This window comes from Poecilia formosa, unplaced genomic scaffold (assembly GCF_000485575.1).
Source record: "Poecilia formosa unplaced genomic scaffold, Poecilia_formosa-5.1.2 Scaffold300, whole genome shotgun sequence".
Classification (NCBI taxonomy): domain Eukaryota; kingdom Metazoa; phylum Chordata; class Actinopteri; order Cyprinodontiformes; family Poeciliidae; genus Poecilia; species Poecilia formosa.
Window position 1 is genome coordinate 826,024 of NW_006800239.1, and position 18,838 is coordinate 844,861.

An 18,838-nucleotide genomic window follows, 5' to 3' on the forward strand; every position below is an offset into this window, starting at 1 on the left:
ACACCGTAACATATACGAACAACGAGAATGGTATGAAAGTCAACACTTATTTAAACCTCATTATTGCCAGGTGAGACTGCACCTTCTCTTTCACAATTTCGAGTAGAAAAATGATTTAATGGATTTTTGCTGCAGAAAAAAATAATGAAAATACAAGAACACCGCACTGCTATTAAATAGGATCCAATGCAGTATTTAATTTTAGTAGGTAAAATAAATTAAGAAAATATATTTTGTTTTTAAACAGTGGTTGCAAAGTACTATGTCTTGATTTTTTTTTCCCACATTTTGTCATGTCTTAAAGATTTCAATGTATTTTTTATTGAAAATGCATTAAAAGACAAGCATGTAAGCTGCATCATTTACAAACTTTTCCATCAAAAGCAGAATACATTTTTACTGCATTTATATTTGGCGCTGTTAAGAAAATAAATTTAGAAGTTTAGTTTTAAAACTTAACATGTCTTGATTGAAATAGCCTAATTATAGTTTTCAGATTAATAACTTATTCTGCCCTATTGACCTTTATTTTACCTGTAGTCACAGCAGATTGTTTGCTAAGATCTTTTTGAACTTTAGTGTGTTTGAAGTGTCTGTGTTGTCAATGTGATTTTATACTTTTAAATGTTAGAATAAACTCTGAAAATGTATGACGTGGAGCGTTGACTGTCATCTCTGTGTGGCTTTTGTTTCCACGCATGGAATCACTGAATCCGGGAGGATAAGAGGATATAACGAGCCAGAAGTTTTCACTTTTTATTCTCTTAACAGCGCCCTCTACTGTTTACTTCTTGTAAGTATTCTGTTGATTTTCTTATGCACATTTTTGGTCATTTTTTCATGTTTTCCCACTCAGTTGCACATTTCTTTTGATCAGACTACGTTGTTTTCAATAACTGCACAGTACTTTCTTATGCTGTAAGTTTCCCCTTAATTTACAGTTTATTAGTTCTGTTTTTATATTTCTATTTTATTTTTGGCTTTGTCTCTCTAAAGCTTCATTTTAAGGAGTTGGGTTATTTTGAGCTATTTCTGTAGTTATGCTGTTATAGGCTTAGCACTTTTCGTCACTCTGCTACTTTCTTCTTCTACTTCGCTTCAATTTGCAATATTTGCTGTCATTCCAACTGCGAACTTAATGTTTTCTCAGTTTTCTTTTCCTCCATAGAAGCTACATCTGGTCTGGCTTTCTGTTTGGCTGTGGTCCCTTCCTGGAGGGAGGAAACATGTTCCTCTGCTGCTATTGCCTTATATTTTATTAACATAGAAAGTAATACATCAATTCTTCTGTTTCTTTTTTGTGAATCTGCTCTGTCTTCTCAAAATCTGAGTCGCTCGTGGCAAATTGCAGCTCGTACTGAGTCAGGCTATGCTGGAGGTTTCTTCCTGTTAGAGGGGAGTTTTTCCTCTCAAATGTCGCCACATGCATACTCAGCATGAGGGATTTCTGTAAAGTCAAAGACACAATACTGGTACTAGTCTGCTTTAAATGCAGCGAATGGTGCTTCTGTTGACTCGGGGGTGCTGATAACAAATGCATGACACTTTTCACATTTGTACTGATAAAAAAAAGTGATATTCTCTGAACACTTCACAATTACACACTGTTTTGTTTAACTTAAAATCTCTTTAAAGTATGCTTAATTTCAACATGACAATATATGAAAAAAAAACGTTCAAGGCTTTGTTTGGCCCAAGTTGGCTCAATGATCAGCTGTCAGCAGCAGTCAACAAATGTACGTTATCATAGCTGGTTCATTAATTTGTGCTTGAACTTATTACAGAAAGAAAACAAAAACATCAAAACAGTTCCAGATTTGTGCACTGAACTTTGTCTCCATTGCCATTTTATGGCAAATGTTTGTGCTTAATGAGTCCTTTCATCTTAACTCAGTCACCTAACTGAAAGTTGGTAATGTATCAGGAAGATATAGCATTAACCGTTTTCTCCTCTTGTTTTCATGTCTTAGAGATAATTTAAGAGGCTAATCTCAGAAGATTTCCTCTGTTTAACATTTAAAGACACACTTCTGCTTAATAGTCACTTGAAATGATAAAGTTTGTAAATTAGTGGGCTGCTTAGAGCAAGAGTTTGACAATGAAGGAAAGGCTTCATTCTAAAAAGCCCATTGAATGTCTTCTTTAGTAAATTACATGGATAAACCCTCTTTTTTCCACAAGACCTTATTTAAAGACACTATCAACATAAAAATCTGCATTGACATCCGTCTCTGCCTTCCTGAACAAACCCAAAGCACTTCTTTAGCTTTTGAGTTTGTGATCTCACCTCTTCCTCATCCAGGATGTCATTTTTAACTTGATGCATTTAGGAGCATTTAGGAGAGGAAAAAAAAACAACCTCTGAGCTGAAAAGATCTTCAATAATGTCATTATCTCTCAAGGTCTCTGAGACTTGAGTAATTGAATGTCGGAGTGCACTATGTACAGTATGTACAGCAAAAGTGTATATTCACATATATGCATGTAACAGAGCATGATGTATGCCGTAATAGTGAATGTACAAGCAGTATGTGGATGAGTGTATGAAAGATGAGAGAGGAGAGGGCAGGAGGCACCCAGGTGTGTGTGGGTGGGTGTGTGTGTGTGTGTGTGTCTAAAACTGCTAATCTGATTAGCCTCGGGCTCTTTCATTCGAAGCGTTCGTAGTTCCTCGTCTGCCTGACCCGTGGCACCATGTCTTTCAGGAGCCTGTGCAAACAGAAAATGAGCAGATGTTGGAGGAAATGAAAGAGATTTCAAAACCGTAAAACTGAGAAATAAACGTCTGTCAAACACAAAACTCTTACTTGACTCCGTAGGCCAGGATGATTAGTCCGATTAAAACCCCAATGGAGCCATCCAGAAACCAGACATCGGGATGCTGCTTGAAGACTTCAGCACTGATGAGAATTGAGAATCCCATGATTGCTCCAACCATCGAGTTAAACCCTAAAAAATACGAGATTAGCATGTAAAGGTTGGCTCGGTTTATAAACTTGTTTCTCTAAAATGTCTTTGAATATTCCTGAAAGAGAACCATCTAAGAATTTAATGTCATACGAATTTTAAACCTCTTATTCGCATCATTCTTCTTACTAAAGTCTTACCTGAGTGATTTTGTTTAGAATAACCAAATGGGATAATTATTAATAATTGTATGTAATAAATAGCCCTTCATCTTCATAAGTATGTGTGAAATAACTAACATTCCAACATTTAAGAATATAAATGGTGAATTTTATCTGTATTTCAAGAAAACCCATCATTTTTTTTAAACACAAAAATCATATCTATGATACAGCAACATTATTTGTACCTTTTTTTCTTTTTTAAATATAATTACACGTGCCCTAGTGTGGAAGCTAGCTCAGTGGGTTATTGTCTTGCCTGCAGTAAGTGTATAGTCTTGTGGGAAATAAATCCATGCTCAAAGAACAGCAACCTCAGGCTTATTGGATTGATGCCCTGCAAGTTAGAGAGTGAGACCTGGGGACAATGGAGAGTAACATTCGTTTGTGTTGCACTTTTCTTCAGCTCTGCATGTCTCTCTCTTTCACAAGATGCACATTTTATTCTTTTATCATTTATGTTTTGGTTTTTCATGTGTTCTCTAGCATTAAGTCCCACCTACGCCATTTATCAGACAAGTTATTTATTAAATTAAGTGAGTGTGCAGACTTCCCACCGTCAGTAATAAGTGCCCGACTGGTCAGCTTTTTTCCCAGCATGAACTTGGCCACGGCCAGCACAGCACAACTGAGGCCGCTCACTATGGAGACGCTGTAGAGGAAGTCATCCTGGGGTCACACACAGGAACAGAGAAAAAGCTCATGAAACTGGCTGTTTCTATGGTTATATACAATACCTGTAGTACTTGGCACAGAGTCAAGAGGGAAGCAAACTCATTTAAATGGAAGGCTGAATTGTTAGCTTTTCGTTAGCTCAAGCATTTTAAACTCAGTGCTCCTCTTTAATTGGTGCATCAGTTCAAGGTCGTACCGATGAGGCTTTGAAATGATTCGAGCTCTTTTTTTTTATTCTCACTATCAGTCTCAAACGAATTCAGCAGAAACCCAAACTTGACCCCTGCTTCAGGAAAGACAGAAATCAGAAGGAGGCGAGAAAAGGCAAAGAATATCTGGCAGTGAAACACAAAGACTGTCTTCACTAGGCTCTGATTTTCACTTACATAGACCAAATTAAAAGCTTTTGATTTATTAATTTGTAACTTAGGCATTTATTACTAACATTGGACTTTTTACTTAAACCTCAATTACTTTGGAAAAGTATTTAAACAGTTAATATTTAATCATTATTGTTTTATTAATGTTACAACCACAGGCTTTCTATTGGTATCTTATGTCACAGACATTTACAAATTTCTCCATAGTTGTAACAAAAAATGAAAATGTTTTAGAAATAAGACTTTGAACGGTCTGCAGTGTATTTCTATTTTACTCTATATCTACAGTAAATAAGCATCACTGCAATAAGATACCTTCATTCTGAAATTGGGCCTCTGTCTCTTTAAGAAGCTCTCATTGTTTCCAACATTCCATCACAACAACGCTCCTCATCGTGTCGTTAACAACCGTTATTAGAGGAGTTGGGCTGAGGAGTAGTTTGACTCTGACTCTCAAGCGGGTGATGTCGTTTCCTGGGCGTGCTTCATGAGGAGAAGATACCAAAACCAATTTAAATCCCTTGTGGCCCAGGGAAGCTGTGGGATCCCCCAAAATGGGCTGGATGGTGCTACCAACGGGAACGATGGCTGAGTTCATCTTGACAGTCTTTTAGAATTCAATTTGGAAATCTCAAATATTAAAAGCTCTATTACTGCAAAAATCCTACATGTGTATGACTATGAGATACTTGCACATTACAATGGTTTCAAAGCTGCTCTGTCTCTCTTTTCTTGACACAGAGGGGCTCTTCTGGTTGTGTGTTTAATCAGGTACAAGAGATGGACAGACAGTCAGAGCTGCACAAGAGGACGTGATCCGAATGGGGATTTCTACCTTTTCTTCATCCCTCTGTACAAAGCAGCAACATTTTACAGTAATCCCACCGTGTGGTTTTCCTCCTCAGGCTGTACAGCTTCCATGTGAGAGGAGTTTTATTTTAGACACCATAATGTGCAAAGTCTAATGTTCTCTTTCATTCTCTTTCACACTGAAATGAAAGGAAATCTGGTGTGGTAAATCACCTGTGACTTCCTTTTTTTGAAGACTTCAGTGATTTTCTGTACCTCAAAGAAAACAGACTACGAATGATAATAAAGTTCTAGAACGCAGATGAGGTCAGTTCACAGGGAAAAGATACGATGCTTTAGATGAGAACAACAAAAAAGAAACTGCATCATTTCATCCTCCAAACTACTGCATCTACATATTCAACCAAAGCGCAAATCCTGTGACAGAGAAACTCTGAATACACTAACAACTGCTTCAGTTTATGCATGCTAGAAAGCAGAATGTTTATAACTAAGGAAGGATTTCAAGGGCTGACAGAAGGTGACGAAATAAGTGAGGTGGCGGATGTAAGAGGCGGGGTGTCAAAGAGAAAGATAGTGGTAATAGGCTTTTGATGGTGTTAGCAAGATCCCACTGGGCTCTAACACATGGTCTCTATTAACATAATGGCATGAAAGCAATAAACACAGTCTGGAGAGAAGCTGCTGACCTTAACCAGCTCCCCTTCTTCTCCTGTCTTGAATAATATGTCTCTTTACCATCGGAGATCTTTAATTGTTTCTAACAACATTTTTCCTTCCTTTAAATGTCACACCCACCCAAATGTCAACTAGTCAAAGAGTTTGAGGCAATTTACGGTCGACAGAAAAATCAGTTTGACTCGGGGTCGATTAAAGTTAGACAAAGACGTCTCCGAAATGGGAAATTGTTTCAGAAGAAGTTCAGTCAAGTAAATTAGTATTATTGTGCTTTATGTATTAAGAAATAATGATAAACACACACTGTCTGCATGCTGCACACCTGGTTTAAATGTTATCTGCAATTTTATTTTTTTTTTTTATGTTAGAAATGTCCTGATCTGACCCAAAGCATTGATTTGGGGTCCCAATCAGGATGTAGTCCCGAACTAAACTAAACTGTCAGTAGAACAACAACATGAATGTTACAAAATGTGAACTTTGTTTTGTTGATTTAATAAATCCAGGTTTTCTCAAACATGTCAAGTGACAATGATTTTTACTCTTTAAAAAATCATCTCTCATGGCAGTTTTGCGGTTTTGGCTTCTCTTTCTCATTCTCTTGTTTTCTGTCTCTCTCTGTCTGTTCTTGAGATTAAAACATTGTGAAAAATCAGCTTTAAACTGACACTAATTCGTCACAGTGCAGCTAAGAAAAGATGCAACACTGTCAGGATTATTCATAGTCTCAACAGTTTCACAGAGAGATGAAAAGTGATGTTATAAGAAAGTGAGGAGGAGTCCTTGTTAAAAGCAGAAATGAACAATAATAAAGACATAGTCTTTAATTTAAAGAAACATTTGGAGAATAAGGCTAATGCAGGATCTATGTGTTTAAAAATAACCAAGACAAGACACTCTGTCTTTACCTTTCTATTCCAGCGAAGGAAACCCTGATGTGAACATCTTTGATCGTAGTAGACAAGCTATTTCCTGAAGAACCCACTTTCATTTTCCTGAAGCTTTTATTTCTGTAGTTTCAAAGAAACCAGGAAAGTCACAGACTGGTAGAGTATTCATTACTCACCTTCACTCTGTGATCTATTTTAAGATTATCACAACCTCTTTTTTTGCACCTTTACGTTACTGCACCTGCCAAACCTCAGCAGCATCTTTCCAGGGAACCCAGCATGCAGACCAAGAATCCAACCCAAATTCTTTTTTATTGGTTGTTGGACATGTACTATAAAATGTCTCAACAAAGTTTCCTTGATTGTCTGTAAGTTTAAAGCATCTTAAGTTAATTTGATGTACATCTATAGTCATGTTTTCCATCTATTACGCATTTTTACTTGCAAATATGAATATTTTTCCTCTGTTTTTTCTACAGAAAACACTGAGCCAGAAAAATACTGGCTCAGTGTTAGTCGGCTTAGCTGACTAAGATGTTTCTCAGCGGATTCCCAAAAGTGCTTTAATTTTAACACAGACCAGATCTAAAACCTTTATATTATTTTTTTTGAGAATGAGAATACTATTACATTTTAACTCAGCATAAATAAAATATGTTAAATTGTTTAAATTTTAAATTTATTGTTTAAGAGAATTGGTAAGTTTAGTTTGTAAAAATGAAAATATTAATCTTCATTCTTTGGTTGTGTTACCGTGGTTACAATCCGACGATGTAAATGTAATCTTTTCTTTGTGTTTGAGCTCGGTTTGTTTACAAAAACATCTCATCAAATTAGGACCAATTATCTGTGAATGCTTTTAAGCTCACTTTCTCCTATAGATGACTTTTTACCACTTGGCAATAAATGATCAGCTGAATTTCACTGCATTTATTATCATTTAGATTGAAATATTCTGGCAATATGACTGGACTGCATTGGAATAAATTTGTTAGAATTGAATTTTGACTATAATTGGAGAGCAGTGTGCCATTTATTCATGCAGAATCCCCAAACATCAGTTTTATTATTTTATAATACACAGTTATATTCATGCAGCTAAGAAATGGTAGATTCATAGAAGGTTATTAACCCCAAGTATTTTGCATCTGCTATTCATTGAGCATGACTCAGATATTAAAGTGCTCATTATCCCACTTGTATATAATGTTTTAAAGGTTTTGACAAGATTATAAACTTAGATTTACTGTTTAATGTGTGTTAAGTAGCCTTACCACTTCTGGAGGCATCCTGGTGGCCAGATCATGGATGGCTTTTCCCAGGATACACAGTGAGGAGAGAATAAACACAATCCCCAGGATCACACACGCTCTGCAGACCCCAAAACAGGAACAGAAATGTGCGTTGAGTTAGATTTGAATGCACCCAACATCCTAACCTGTTCTGTCTTATTTATTCACGAGAAATGAACACTTTCTGTTTTTGACATATATATGTCTTTTTTAAGACTTGTTTATACTCACATGTACTCTCTGTGTGCAGAGTGAACAGCTGCTGCGTTGCTGTAGCGCCAAAGGACGATGGCTGATGACATGACATCCAGTGTGGCATCAAACTACGGCCGGTTAGAGAAACGCAAGTAGAAAAAAGAAATGGTAAGAATTTTACTAATTGTGACCACAGATATTCAATAATAACTGGTCAATTTAAAAAGTAAGCACTTAAAAGTGCTCTTATTGAATTTATTTATATTGTAAATATTTTCCTAGTAAATGTAGCTTTTGTGATGTTTAAAAAAAGAGGTATTTTTTAATTGTACAAAAATACTTAAATTATCGGCTTGATTTTAAAAAATATATATATATATCTATATCTATATATAGATATATATATATAACAATAAATCTTTAAGGGATTTTACAAAGTTTTAAGAGAGGATGGTGTTAAATATTGTATATTGTGGCCCTATTTTCTTACAGTGTAATAAATAACAAAAATAACTTATTGTAAAACTGACAGATTTTATTTTTTTCCTTGCTGAGTCCTGATGCCACCCCCTGAGGGTATGCTTCCCTGATTAGATAGCCGTACCACCCATATTAAAAGGGCGAAACCACTAATGACAGCACGTTTTATTGGTTTTTATTAAATGGTGTATTTTAAATGATCTAATCTGGACTAATGATAACATAAATCAGTTGTTCTGTGAAGAATTCAATATAAACTGATAAGTATCAAAACAGGAACTACAGAAAATCTTAAAGCAAAATAATAAAATGTTCGTTGATCCGATCAAAACAATGCTGACTTTAAGTATTATAGTTGGCAAAAGCAACATATATTCAGATGATTTACCAAAGATAATTAAAACCTTCTGAGATAAAATAGCCAGAACTGCAGTTCAAATGATCTAATCATGTTATGCTAATCACATTTCCCACCAAAAGCCCAAGGTGTGAATGTATTAATTTTCATTTCCTTGTTATTAAGTTGTACATTCTCCTACTAGAAACAATCTTAATCATTTCCTCTTGTAATTATGAGCTCTTGCATAACATTATCCTCAGGTAAAAACCTGATGACCTCTTTCACAAACTCAAAATGCATTTTGACAATCCATCCCAGCTCCTTGGAGAGTCCATCCGCTCTCCTTTGTTACCGTGGCAACAAGGGGACCAATAACACTTTGGTTTTGGGATTCATTAATAAATTACTGAGGTCCCCAGCAATGACTAATTGATCAGCGTTTAGGGAGGAAAGCAGGAAGCTGGGACTCACAGCAAATCCAAAGGCTGAGGCGCTGTGTCTCATGAAGGAAACAGCTGTAAAGACAGAAAACAACAACATGAGTCACTTTTTTCCTCCAAAAGAAAACAACTGAGTTCATTCTGATCCTTTCCCTGTTTTCTGTAAAGAATGCACTCATGGGTACACAATTCATCATGTACTTGGACCTAAGTGCAATGCTGGGAAATAGCCTAGTGAGTTAAAGGTGTTATTGTTACAAAATAAGTGAAACAAAAAGCATGCTGTAAAAATAAATTCAAATTGTGGTAAGGTTCTTTTTTTTAACCATTGTTTTTCATTTAAATAAAGCACTATACCATATTTAATGAAAAACATACACAATCAATAAATGAGAATATTACTGAAAAGCCCATTTATTTCAGAAGCTTTATCATTTAGTTAAACTCATTACATACAGACACAGAATGATGTTTGAAAGCCTTTATTTCTGTTAATTATGATCATTTTCTGCTTAAAGTTAATGAAAACATATATAAAATACAAATATTACATTAGACTTAAAAAAGATTAATAAAGAAATGAAAAGTATACTTAAAACCTGCTTATAGGTTATTATATTCAAAAGGTGCTTTTCACCTCATCCAAAATTATAAAATAATTTTATTAAATATGAGTGTTGATCATAAAGAATGGTGAAGGAGGGAATTACGATCTTGGCTTATTTTTCTTGCACCTAATTTAGGTTTTTAAGGCAGCGCAGAGAACAAATTGGGCAGTTTGTGGGGACTGCTGTGGGAGTACAGAGTGCTTCGGTTGCTTTTAATGGTTATTCTCTCTGTGTTCACCCAGAGCAACAGCTGTGTCTGCATACTTGGCTCAAAATTGAGCTTTTTCCCTGGGTTTATTGGGACAAATTGATTGCTTTACAATTTAGAGGAGAAAATAGTAAAACATAAAATGTTCTCAGATTTCCAAACAAATTTGCAATGTAGGATGAAGTATGTAATAAAAAAAAATTCTTAGTATTCTATCAATTTTCACTATATCTTGAGATACATTGGACAAGATAATGTATTACTCTGAATTGTATTATATTATGCTTTCCAAATTTTTGTCTTTTGCTAAGATAGTCTGCTCAAAGATTCTCTGACATTTCCAGACGGTTACAGAAAGCTTTGTCTGGCTGTGTCAGTGACACAGAAAGGTCAGCATGACATCAGCAGTGTGAAATGACTGGATCCATTTAATAATGCCGAGCAACGAACACCATATGGGTCAAACTATCATATATAAGATGTTTATCTATAAGGAGATATTTACTAAATCCAAATTAATTACCTGTGCAAGTTAATTAGCAGAACTAGACCGTGTATTGTTAGTTTTTGCCAGTAGTGCATTCATTGCAGTGCAGTTGTTGTTTAAAGCACCTATATTGTTTTTCTGCGCTCCTTTTCCTTGTGTGTTTAGCTCCCTCCTTGCCTGCGCTCGCAGGTCAGAGTCTCTTGGGACACCAACCCGCCGTTAAATTGCCATGGCAACAGGAGATTTGAGGCCAAGATGGGACTTAGTTTGAGCTCGAGCAGCAAGCAAAAAGCTTTAATCTTCCTTTTCTCTTTCATATTACCTCTCAGTCATTCCCCTGACCTCTGTCTTTGCAACCTCACAGATGTCGCTTCCATACTTTCTGCTTTGCTGTCATGGATGTATCAGTTGTACTAGGGGGTGACACAGGATTTCCTGCAATATGCTGTCTCTATGTCGCTCTTTTCTCCTGAGATAGTCACCTTGGATCTCCATCGTTGTCTTAGTCACACATTCACTTCTAAATGTGTTCTCTCTTACTGCCTTTTCTTTGGGCCTCTACCAGGCTCCCGCCTACCCGAAGAGCGCAGAAACAAGGCCAAGTCACTCTGGATGCTTCTGCGCCAACTTCTCTGTTATGTTTAGACAAAGTACTGGCGTTTTGCCTTCTGTTAGAAGTCTAGTTTGTCTGTGTCTGTGTTGTTGGCTTAGGAAAACGGCACCAAAAAAGAACATTTGTCTCAAAATGGTCAGGTGTAAAACTTAGACTGGAAATGACGGAAAAATAACCCAATATCTAAAGGTAAAGACAAATTTAAAGAGCCAGAAGAAAAGATAAGCTACATCTGATCTAGGGCATAAAAAAAGCTTTATCATGATATTTAATAAAAGTGACAATAAGAACTATTTATTGCGACTTTTTTAGGTAAGTGTATTGTCGACATAGCAATCACAGCCCTGCTGTTGAGAAACATATCAACAGTTGAAATACAGTTGAAAAAAGAGTTTTTATTTCTTGCTACCTAACGTTTTGCATACAATATACTGGGAAACCAGGAGCAGTTTTTTGCTAAAATCCCAGAACTGCTAGAATAAAGCAGTCCAGGTTCAGATGTTTGCTTAATGTGGTTTTATCATTTATCTTTGTACTTAGTTTTAATATTTGGCATCTAAGCTTTCTGTTCTTTTGCATGTAGAAGTTTTAATGACTTTTTAATACTTTGCTATTTTTTTAAAAGAATCTCTCTTCAGTGATGAGTGATAATTAATAAAGGCTCTCTCTAAAGTCCAAAACATGACAACAGATTGTTTTTGAAGATTTTCTTCTTTTTTTTTTTAATCTCTTTACTATGAGACGGTTGACAAATTACATTAAAAATCAAAAGAAAATTATTATGAGCATGGAAAAAGCAATACTAATTTTCTTCAAAACAACAACCTTTAATTTATAATCGTCTCCAGCTTATGTTTGATGTTTAATGAAAACAGAGTGAGGTGAACGTGAGGCAGATGTGAAATACCTCATAAAAAATGGCTCCACTGAGGTAGTTTATGGCACAGAGAACAAGAGTGGGCTTATCCAAAGTGGGCCTGATAGTTTCTAATAATTTGGACATACACATATGTATGCACTTTATACATAAATATGTATGTATAAAGTACAGAAATGTACAGAAAGAGTTATTTGAAACTCAGTTTTCACACCAAGAACTCAATTTGAATGTGGACGCAAAATGAGACGACAATTTCCACGAGTGCAGTACCCTCTGACCTTTACCTTACCACATCAGAACCTTCAAATCAAACACCATCTTCCTTGTTCCTCCCAGCCTGGTCTGGGGTTCTTACATCAGAGAGGGCAGCCATTGATGATGCAAGTAAGCATGAAAGTATTCATTCAGGGAAAAACAACATACAGATTTTTATTTTTGTGGAACCCCAAAGGTTGTGCTGCCCTGGGCAGTGTGCCACATCCCCCTTATTGTTCCCTTAAACAGGGAAAATCCTTTCTCATGGTTATCCCCACTTGGGATTTCTGAATCAACAGCAACTTCCCTCTTTTTGATCTTACTTAAACCTCCTGAAAGGCTAATTCAGTTGTCATTACTTGGATTTAACTATATATTACTGATGTGTAATGGAGTGACCAGCAGGATAATTGGATTATGAATCTACAAGAGTTCGCATTCCAAGTCAGTGTTCAATTTATAGCTGCAGCCTCAGAGACATTCTGAACATATTTAACCTCGTTTTATGGCTCCAGTTAAATACAGACACCTATATTAATCATGTAAAAGAGCTTAGGAGCTGTCCTTTCAGTCTTCATTCGTTTTTTGTTTGGTGAGTTGTGAAGTATTAAGGAAATTCATATCACCTCATGGCATTTTCTTGGCTCTGACAGGGATTTTCTCACGATACGTTGATAATCCATTGAATCACATAGTAATGCAGTCTTAGTATTACTAAGGACATTATGGGTTGTCATTAGTCATAGAGATTTGTGCCATGCAGTTAAATGCTTTATGATACAAAGGCTATTCAGGAGGGGAAAAAAGGAAACAAATCCTTGTAAAAAAATATGACTGGCAAAAGATGTATGTAAGCAAATCACATACTGAAAGCAGTAATAACTAACAAAAATATTTAATGCTATTCACTGGGGAAAATATACTGTGAAACCCAAGCTACATCATGAGATTTGTTTTGCTCATTGTTTGCATGTGTTAATCCTTACATTAATAGTTTGCTAAAACAGCTTTTCAGTCTGAATTCACACATTTACGTACTAAACAGCAGTTCAAGACATAATTCTTTTCATCCAAAATTTACACCTAGACTTAAACACTTTGGGAAACTGTATTATGGTATGATCATGAAACATTAATTTTAATTTAGGCACCAAAACAACACTGGCATCACAAAAAGAATGATGCGGGCTTACTTTTGTCCAAATGGAAGAGATGTTTTCGTCAACGAAGATATGAGCAAATCCAAAAACAATGTCATTTATATTTCAAAACAGTACCGCATAAAGTACATTTTGTATCTCAAACCGGACTTTGCTTGGATCGTTTATCTTCCCTGTTCTGTATCTGGCTTTGCTTAAGGATGACCAGCGGTGCCCTCTGCTGGATGGCGGCCAAACTACAACACTAAAAGAAGGTCTAATAGGACTTTGTTAGTTAATCAACTGGAACGGATTTCAATCTAATGAATCATTAATAGACAATCATAAGTTGATCCTTATTTGTGATGTTTTATTTTTTTAGCATCACAGTGAATTCAAATTTGCATCCAAATCAATAGAAGAATAACAACTGAAGTTAAAATAAAAAGTGCTTCAATAAAGTAAAATGTTGTCTAAAGATGAACATTTCACCTTTTTTCTTTTTTTGCAGCAGATTTGATTGTTTTTCAGTTACACATAATATAGGTAAAATTATGAATGTAAAATCTTTTTAAAATAACGTCATGTACGTCACTGCATGTATACACTTTAAAACTTGAATCTGGGCCTTTTTTATCTTTTCATGTAAATACTTGAAAAGATAGTGTAAATAAGAAGAAAATATACACCACCTGTCTTGAATATCATTTGTAAAGCAACTCTGTTTCTGCATCTTAAAAGCCTGCAGTTGTTCAAAGATAGTGGTGGATTGCTTTTGTTTATGAGGCTGTCAATCCAAAAAGACTGGATTCACTCAGCGAGGCTCCGAATGTAAAAATAGTCAGTATCACCCTCCCTGCAGTTATTCATCTTCCAGTTTCTGCTCCCCAGCTCATTTCGATGTGCCAGCCGTCTGTGTGGTTACCAGCTGCCAGCAAATCGATGCCTCTCTGGAGGCGAGCGGACATGCTTCCGTGTTCTGTCCTTCGGGTTGGTAGTTAATCAGGAGGGCAAGCATGCATGGACAGATACTAACAAGATTGGAGAAATAAAGAGCAAAAGCAAGAGCTGTTTGAAAGGGAGACGAAGGAAATTTAAAGACCCTAAAGAAAAAGACAAACGAGGGGGAGAAGGAGAGAAGAAACAGGAGCTAAATGGGAAAACAGCAAAATAAACTACATTTGTTTCACAAGTATTAAAATGTGGGGAAAATCCATAATTATTTTTGCTTTCTATCAAAATAAGGAATTATCTTCTCACAGTTTGATACACAATATTTTCCACATTTAAGAAAGGAGAAAAAGCCAAAACTATGTTTAAAACGACAACTTGGCAAGACTCCCTTTTGACTTTTCCCTACACATTACACCAAAATGTTCTTCTTTAACTTCAACAGTACAAAGAATCTGTCCCCAAAAACAATTATCCATGTTTAGAAGTAAACAGCAGACAACTGGAGTAAGGGGCAAAAACAGCCCACAAACAGATGAAATAAACAAACATTAGGGAAACCTCCTGAAAACGCTTTTTATCTGCCTGTTTTAATAGTTCAAACACCAAATATACCTTATTAATAAGGTCCACTGCATTAATAAATGCAGTGGACAGCATCCTGGCACAGACACTGAAACTAATCTGCAGCAAAAGAACATTAACAGCATTTCTGGATTTGCATGTGCCAGCCAATACCAAGATCCAAGATCAAATACTTTAGATATGCTCTGCAGAAAAAAAATCAGCAAATAAGCAAATTTTCTGTGAATAGATTATAGAAAGTCACATTTTACCTTTAAGAGAAAGAAAAGGTAAAATTATCAGTTCATTGTAATTAAATCCAACATTTCTTAACGTAATTGTTAGCTTTTTATTACGATGCAGATATTTTAATTTAATAAGAAATTCTTTCAAAAATGCTACTAAATAATGATATAAAGATCTTTAATGAATTGTTTTTGTTTGTTGGTTATGTTATTGTACTACAACATCCATCCAAGCATACATACACAGTCAGTTTATGCTAAATCAACTCAATAGTCAATGAAAAGACAAAAAAAAAAAAAAAAAAAAACTGGAGTTACTGTTATGTTTGAGCTATTAATCTGTGAAAATCTTTGTCCAGCTGTCTGCTGACAGGTACAGTAGAGTGAGGGAGGTTATTTCTTCTCCGGCTGGTTGCCATTCCATTACCCCTTAAACCTCCCATGCTATTGACTTTATGAAAAAAGTCCATATCGAATTAGCAGAATAATTTGCAACCAAATAGAAATGTAATTACGTCCTCCTTTCTGCTCCTCAAGGGCAGTGGCTCAATTCAAGGATGCAGACTTCAATTACATCCAAAGAGCAGAGGAATAATCAGGGAGACTGTAGAGAGGACGAGGAGGGATAAGAAAGGCAGTCAGATGGACAGATGAAAAAAGAGAATCGGATCTAAACGGAGAGATGGCGTAGGTGGGCTGGCAGAAGGAAAAGGGAGGTGAAAGATTAAAGAGCAAAGATGTCACACAGAGTAAAGGGAACTGAAGGAGATTAGATGAGCCACTGCCAATCTGTGACTGAGCTTCTGATCTAACCAAGGTAAGCCACTGCACTCACAAATTAAAACAAATCTTCCAACAAGCGCATTTATTGAAGTGAACTGAGTGAAATGAAACTACTTTATAGTATAATAAAGACAAAAACGTAAAGAAATGTTCACACATTGATCCATTACCTTGTTTTTTTTTGTTTGTTTGTTTCTGAAAAAAAGTAATTCATTTGCAATTAAACAATTAATTCACAAACTATCCCTCAATAGCAAGTGGTTTGTCCCAAACCATATTCTTCAGCGGTGAGATGATTGAGGGTGCCTCACATGTACGACCCATTTTAGTCGTACATGTGAGACACTCCATAAAAAGCATCTCCATAGCATCTCCATAAATTCAACATCTGGGCTTTGACTGAGCCCAGGATTTTCCATTTCTTGCTTCTCAGCTAATCTGTGGTCTGTTTTGGGTCACTGTCATGTCAGAGGGGACACCTTCAGCTTTTCTTGATGTAACAAATTGTTCTCAAAGTGTTCCTCAAGCCACCTGAGCTTCTTTTTCCTGGAATGCTTTATTTGTTTCATGCCAAACTTCTCCTCTGTTTTGGTTTCCAGATAATTCACTTTTAGATTCCTCTGGCAAATGAACATTATTCCAGAAGTCTTGGTTTTTCTCTAAACTCTCTGTGGTCCACTTCAACCAAACTTTTGTGTTTTTTTTTTTCTTAAAGACCAGTGGTTTTCAATGGACATTAAATGTTTGTAGTCTCATCCTTATTCTAATTCTACAGGCATGCACTTTATTTAATTTTTTGCATTTAATTTTGGGTTTTTGGAAACTTTGCTTAACATCTTGCTGTTTGCTTTCAAGGCGAACTGGGTTAAATAACCAAGCCTTGGCATGTCCCCAGTTTATAGATTACATTCTGTACAGTGGGATGGCTTATTTCAGATTAACTGAACACAATTACCAGACTAATATGATGCTTCAATTGTTTTTGTAAAGGCCTCAGACAGCTCTTTAAGTCTTACCTTGGGGTTCACTTTTACTCAAAACAGCCAGGAGCGCAGAAAACTCTAAGGTTTATACTTGCATGTGGGTATCATAATTTATTTGTCACAAGACTTAACTTCCTTTAAGTGTCACTTTATTTTAAAAAAAGTTTTGAAAGGCCTTTTCTTTAGTTATTGTTTGGTTATACCGTTTGAGTTTTTAGGCATTAAGATTAAATATTCACATGAGCATTTTAGAAAAACACAAAAGCTTTCAGAGTGTCTTAATTTTTGGCATGACTAACAGATGTTGTTTTTATTTGTTGGTATTTTAGGTCATATGCTGTTTGTTAAACAGTCTGCTTGTAAATCTGGTATTTTTACAGACTAATAAATAATAAAATGAACAATCTGGTGAGCAGCGGCAGGTAAAAGGGCAGAGAGGAGTTAAAATATTCAACAGGAGGATCACAAGAAGAGCTGACACCAAGGGTAAATTATGCCTCATTAAGATTTGACTAAACAAGGTTTTTATGCTAATGTGCCTGTCTGGGCGGGAAGAAGAGAGGAAGATCTGACCTCTCACTGTCATTCCATTGGCTGGAATCATAAGAAGGTGGGACTGTTTCCATGTCTCTCCAGAAGGGAGCAAAAATAATTTGCATGCAGAAAGAATAAAGATACAAGACAGAAAGTAGGTGAGACTGTAGACAAGCAGAGACAGTTTAAGCATAAGGAACAGCATGCAGGCAAGACAAATCTGTAAATACGAGCAAAGACATGATGGTTAGAATCAGGTCATCTTTGGAAGCATAAATGTTTCTTAAAACATGAGGGATAAATTAGGAACCCTTATCTAAAATTAAAAATGTGTTTCTGATTTCACAATTTGAAGCCTTGAAAATGGCCACTCTTTAAGAAGCTGCTGCTCTTTCCGACACCGTCATCGCAACAATGTAACGTTCTTATACTTACTCATTAGTTTTATCTCTCTAACTGCATGTTTTAATCTACTTTAATCATTTTCTAATCTGTAATAGATCCTATATGGCATCAGATTTTATATAAAGTTTAAAATGAATTGACTACATTAATTGATTTGTGAAAACAATAGAAGCGTCCCACCAAAAACACCAGAAGTTGTGACTTCTAAAGGTTTTTTTTTTGTTTTGTTTTTTCCGAGCTACACTGCAAACTAAGAGCACACTAACGCAATCCCTGCTTTCTCAGCAGATGTTTCCGACAAGGTTGCAGTCGTCTTCTCAGCCGCAAAATATTGTGTTTAATAATTCAGGACCTCCAGCTCAGCTCAGCTCTGCACTGAGCCCTGCTCTCCTGGAAGAGTTCACCCAGCGGAAAACCTTAGCGTGAATCTTCCTGTCCTTCAGCCTCTGCTCCTCATTTCTTCTTTTTTTTAACCTCCTCCTGATTTATCTACCCCGGTTCTGCTCTTTTGCCTCTACAGGTGGCCCATTTGCTCCTCGTCCTACATGCCTGTGTTCTTAAAGACAAATCCTTTTTTAACTTCCTGTTTCTCTTGCTCAAGTTGTCCTTTCTGAGTCTGATTTTGCTTCCTGTGTTTTCCTTTTCCTCTTTTTTTTATTCTGCCTTTGAATTTGTTTCCTTTCTCCTCCCTTCATCTCTCCATCCTTTTTCTCCTTCCCCTTTTAATACTTCCTCATTCTAACCTTCCTTTGAGTTATTCCTCAGGGATTACACCACACTCTTCTCTCCCACCATAAGCACAGCAGAATTGATATGTAGCCGGACAGAGCTGAAGTCGATTGGCACAGAGTGAAACGTACCATCTGCATGCAGCT

The 18,838-nt window shown here is 36.1% G+C and overlaps 1 protein-coding gene across 1 annotated transcript; it reads right to left on the reverse strand.

Annotated features, from left to right (window-relative positions):
- Positions 1-787: 787 nt before the first annotated feature.
- On the reverse strand, positions 788-9,424 carry LOC103152098 (transmembrane protein 163-like). Its single transcript, XM_007572436.2, has 6 exons — positions 9,340-9,424; positions 8,085-8,176; positions 7,836-7,932; positions 3,686-3,797; positions 2,808-2,949; positions 788-2,709 (listed from the first exon to the last, which is right to left on the reverse strand). The coding sequence occupies exons 1-6, from the start codon at positions 9,406-9,408 to the stop codon at positions 2,649-2,651; spliced, it is 573 nt and encodes a 190-aa protein (XP_007572498.1). The 5' UTR covers positions 9,409-9,424; the 3' UTR covers positions 788-2,648.
- Between the last annotated feature and the right edge of the window lie 9,414 nt (positions 9,425-18,838).

Excerpts from the sequence above, each read along its gene's own strand:
- LOC103152098 (XM_007572436.2), bottom strand. The coding sequence starts at position 9,408 with ATGTTGTTGTTTTCTGTCTTTACAGCTGTTTCCTTCATGAGACACAGC. Across the intron at positions 8,177-9,339 it reads CCTCAGCCTTTGGATTTGCT|TTTGATGCCACACTGGATGT; the intron begins GTGAGTCCCAGC and ends AACCGGCCGTAG. Across the intron at positions 2,950-3,685 it reads TCGGGCACTTATTACTGACG|GGTTTAACTCGATGGTTGGA; the intron begins GTGGGAAGTCTG and ends CGTATTTTTTAG.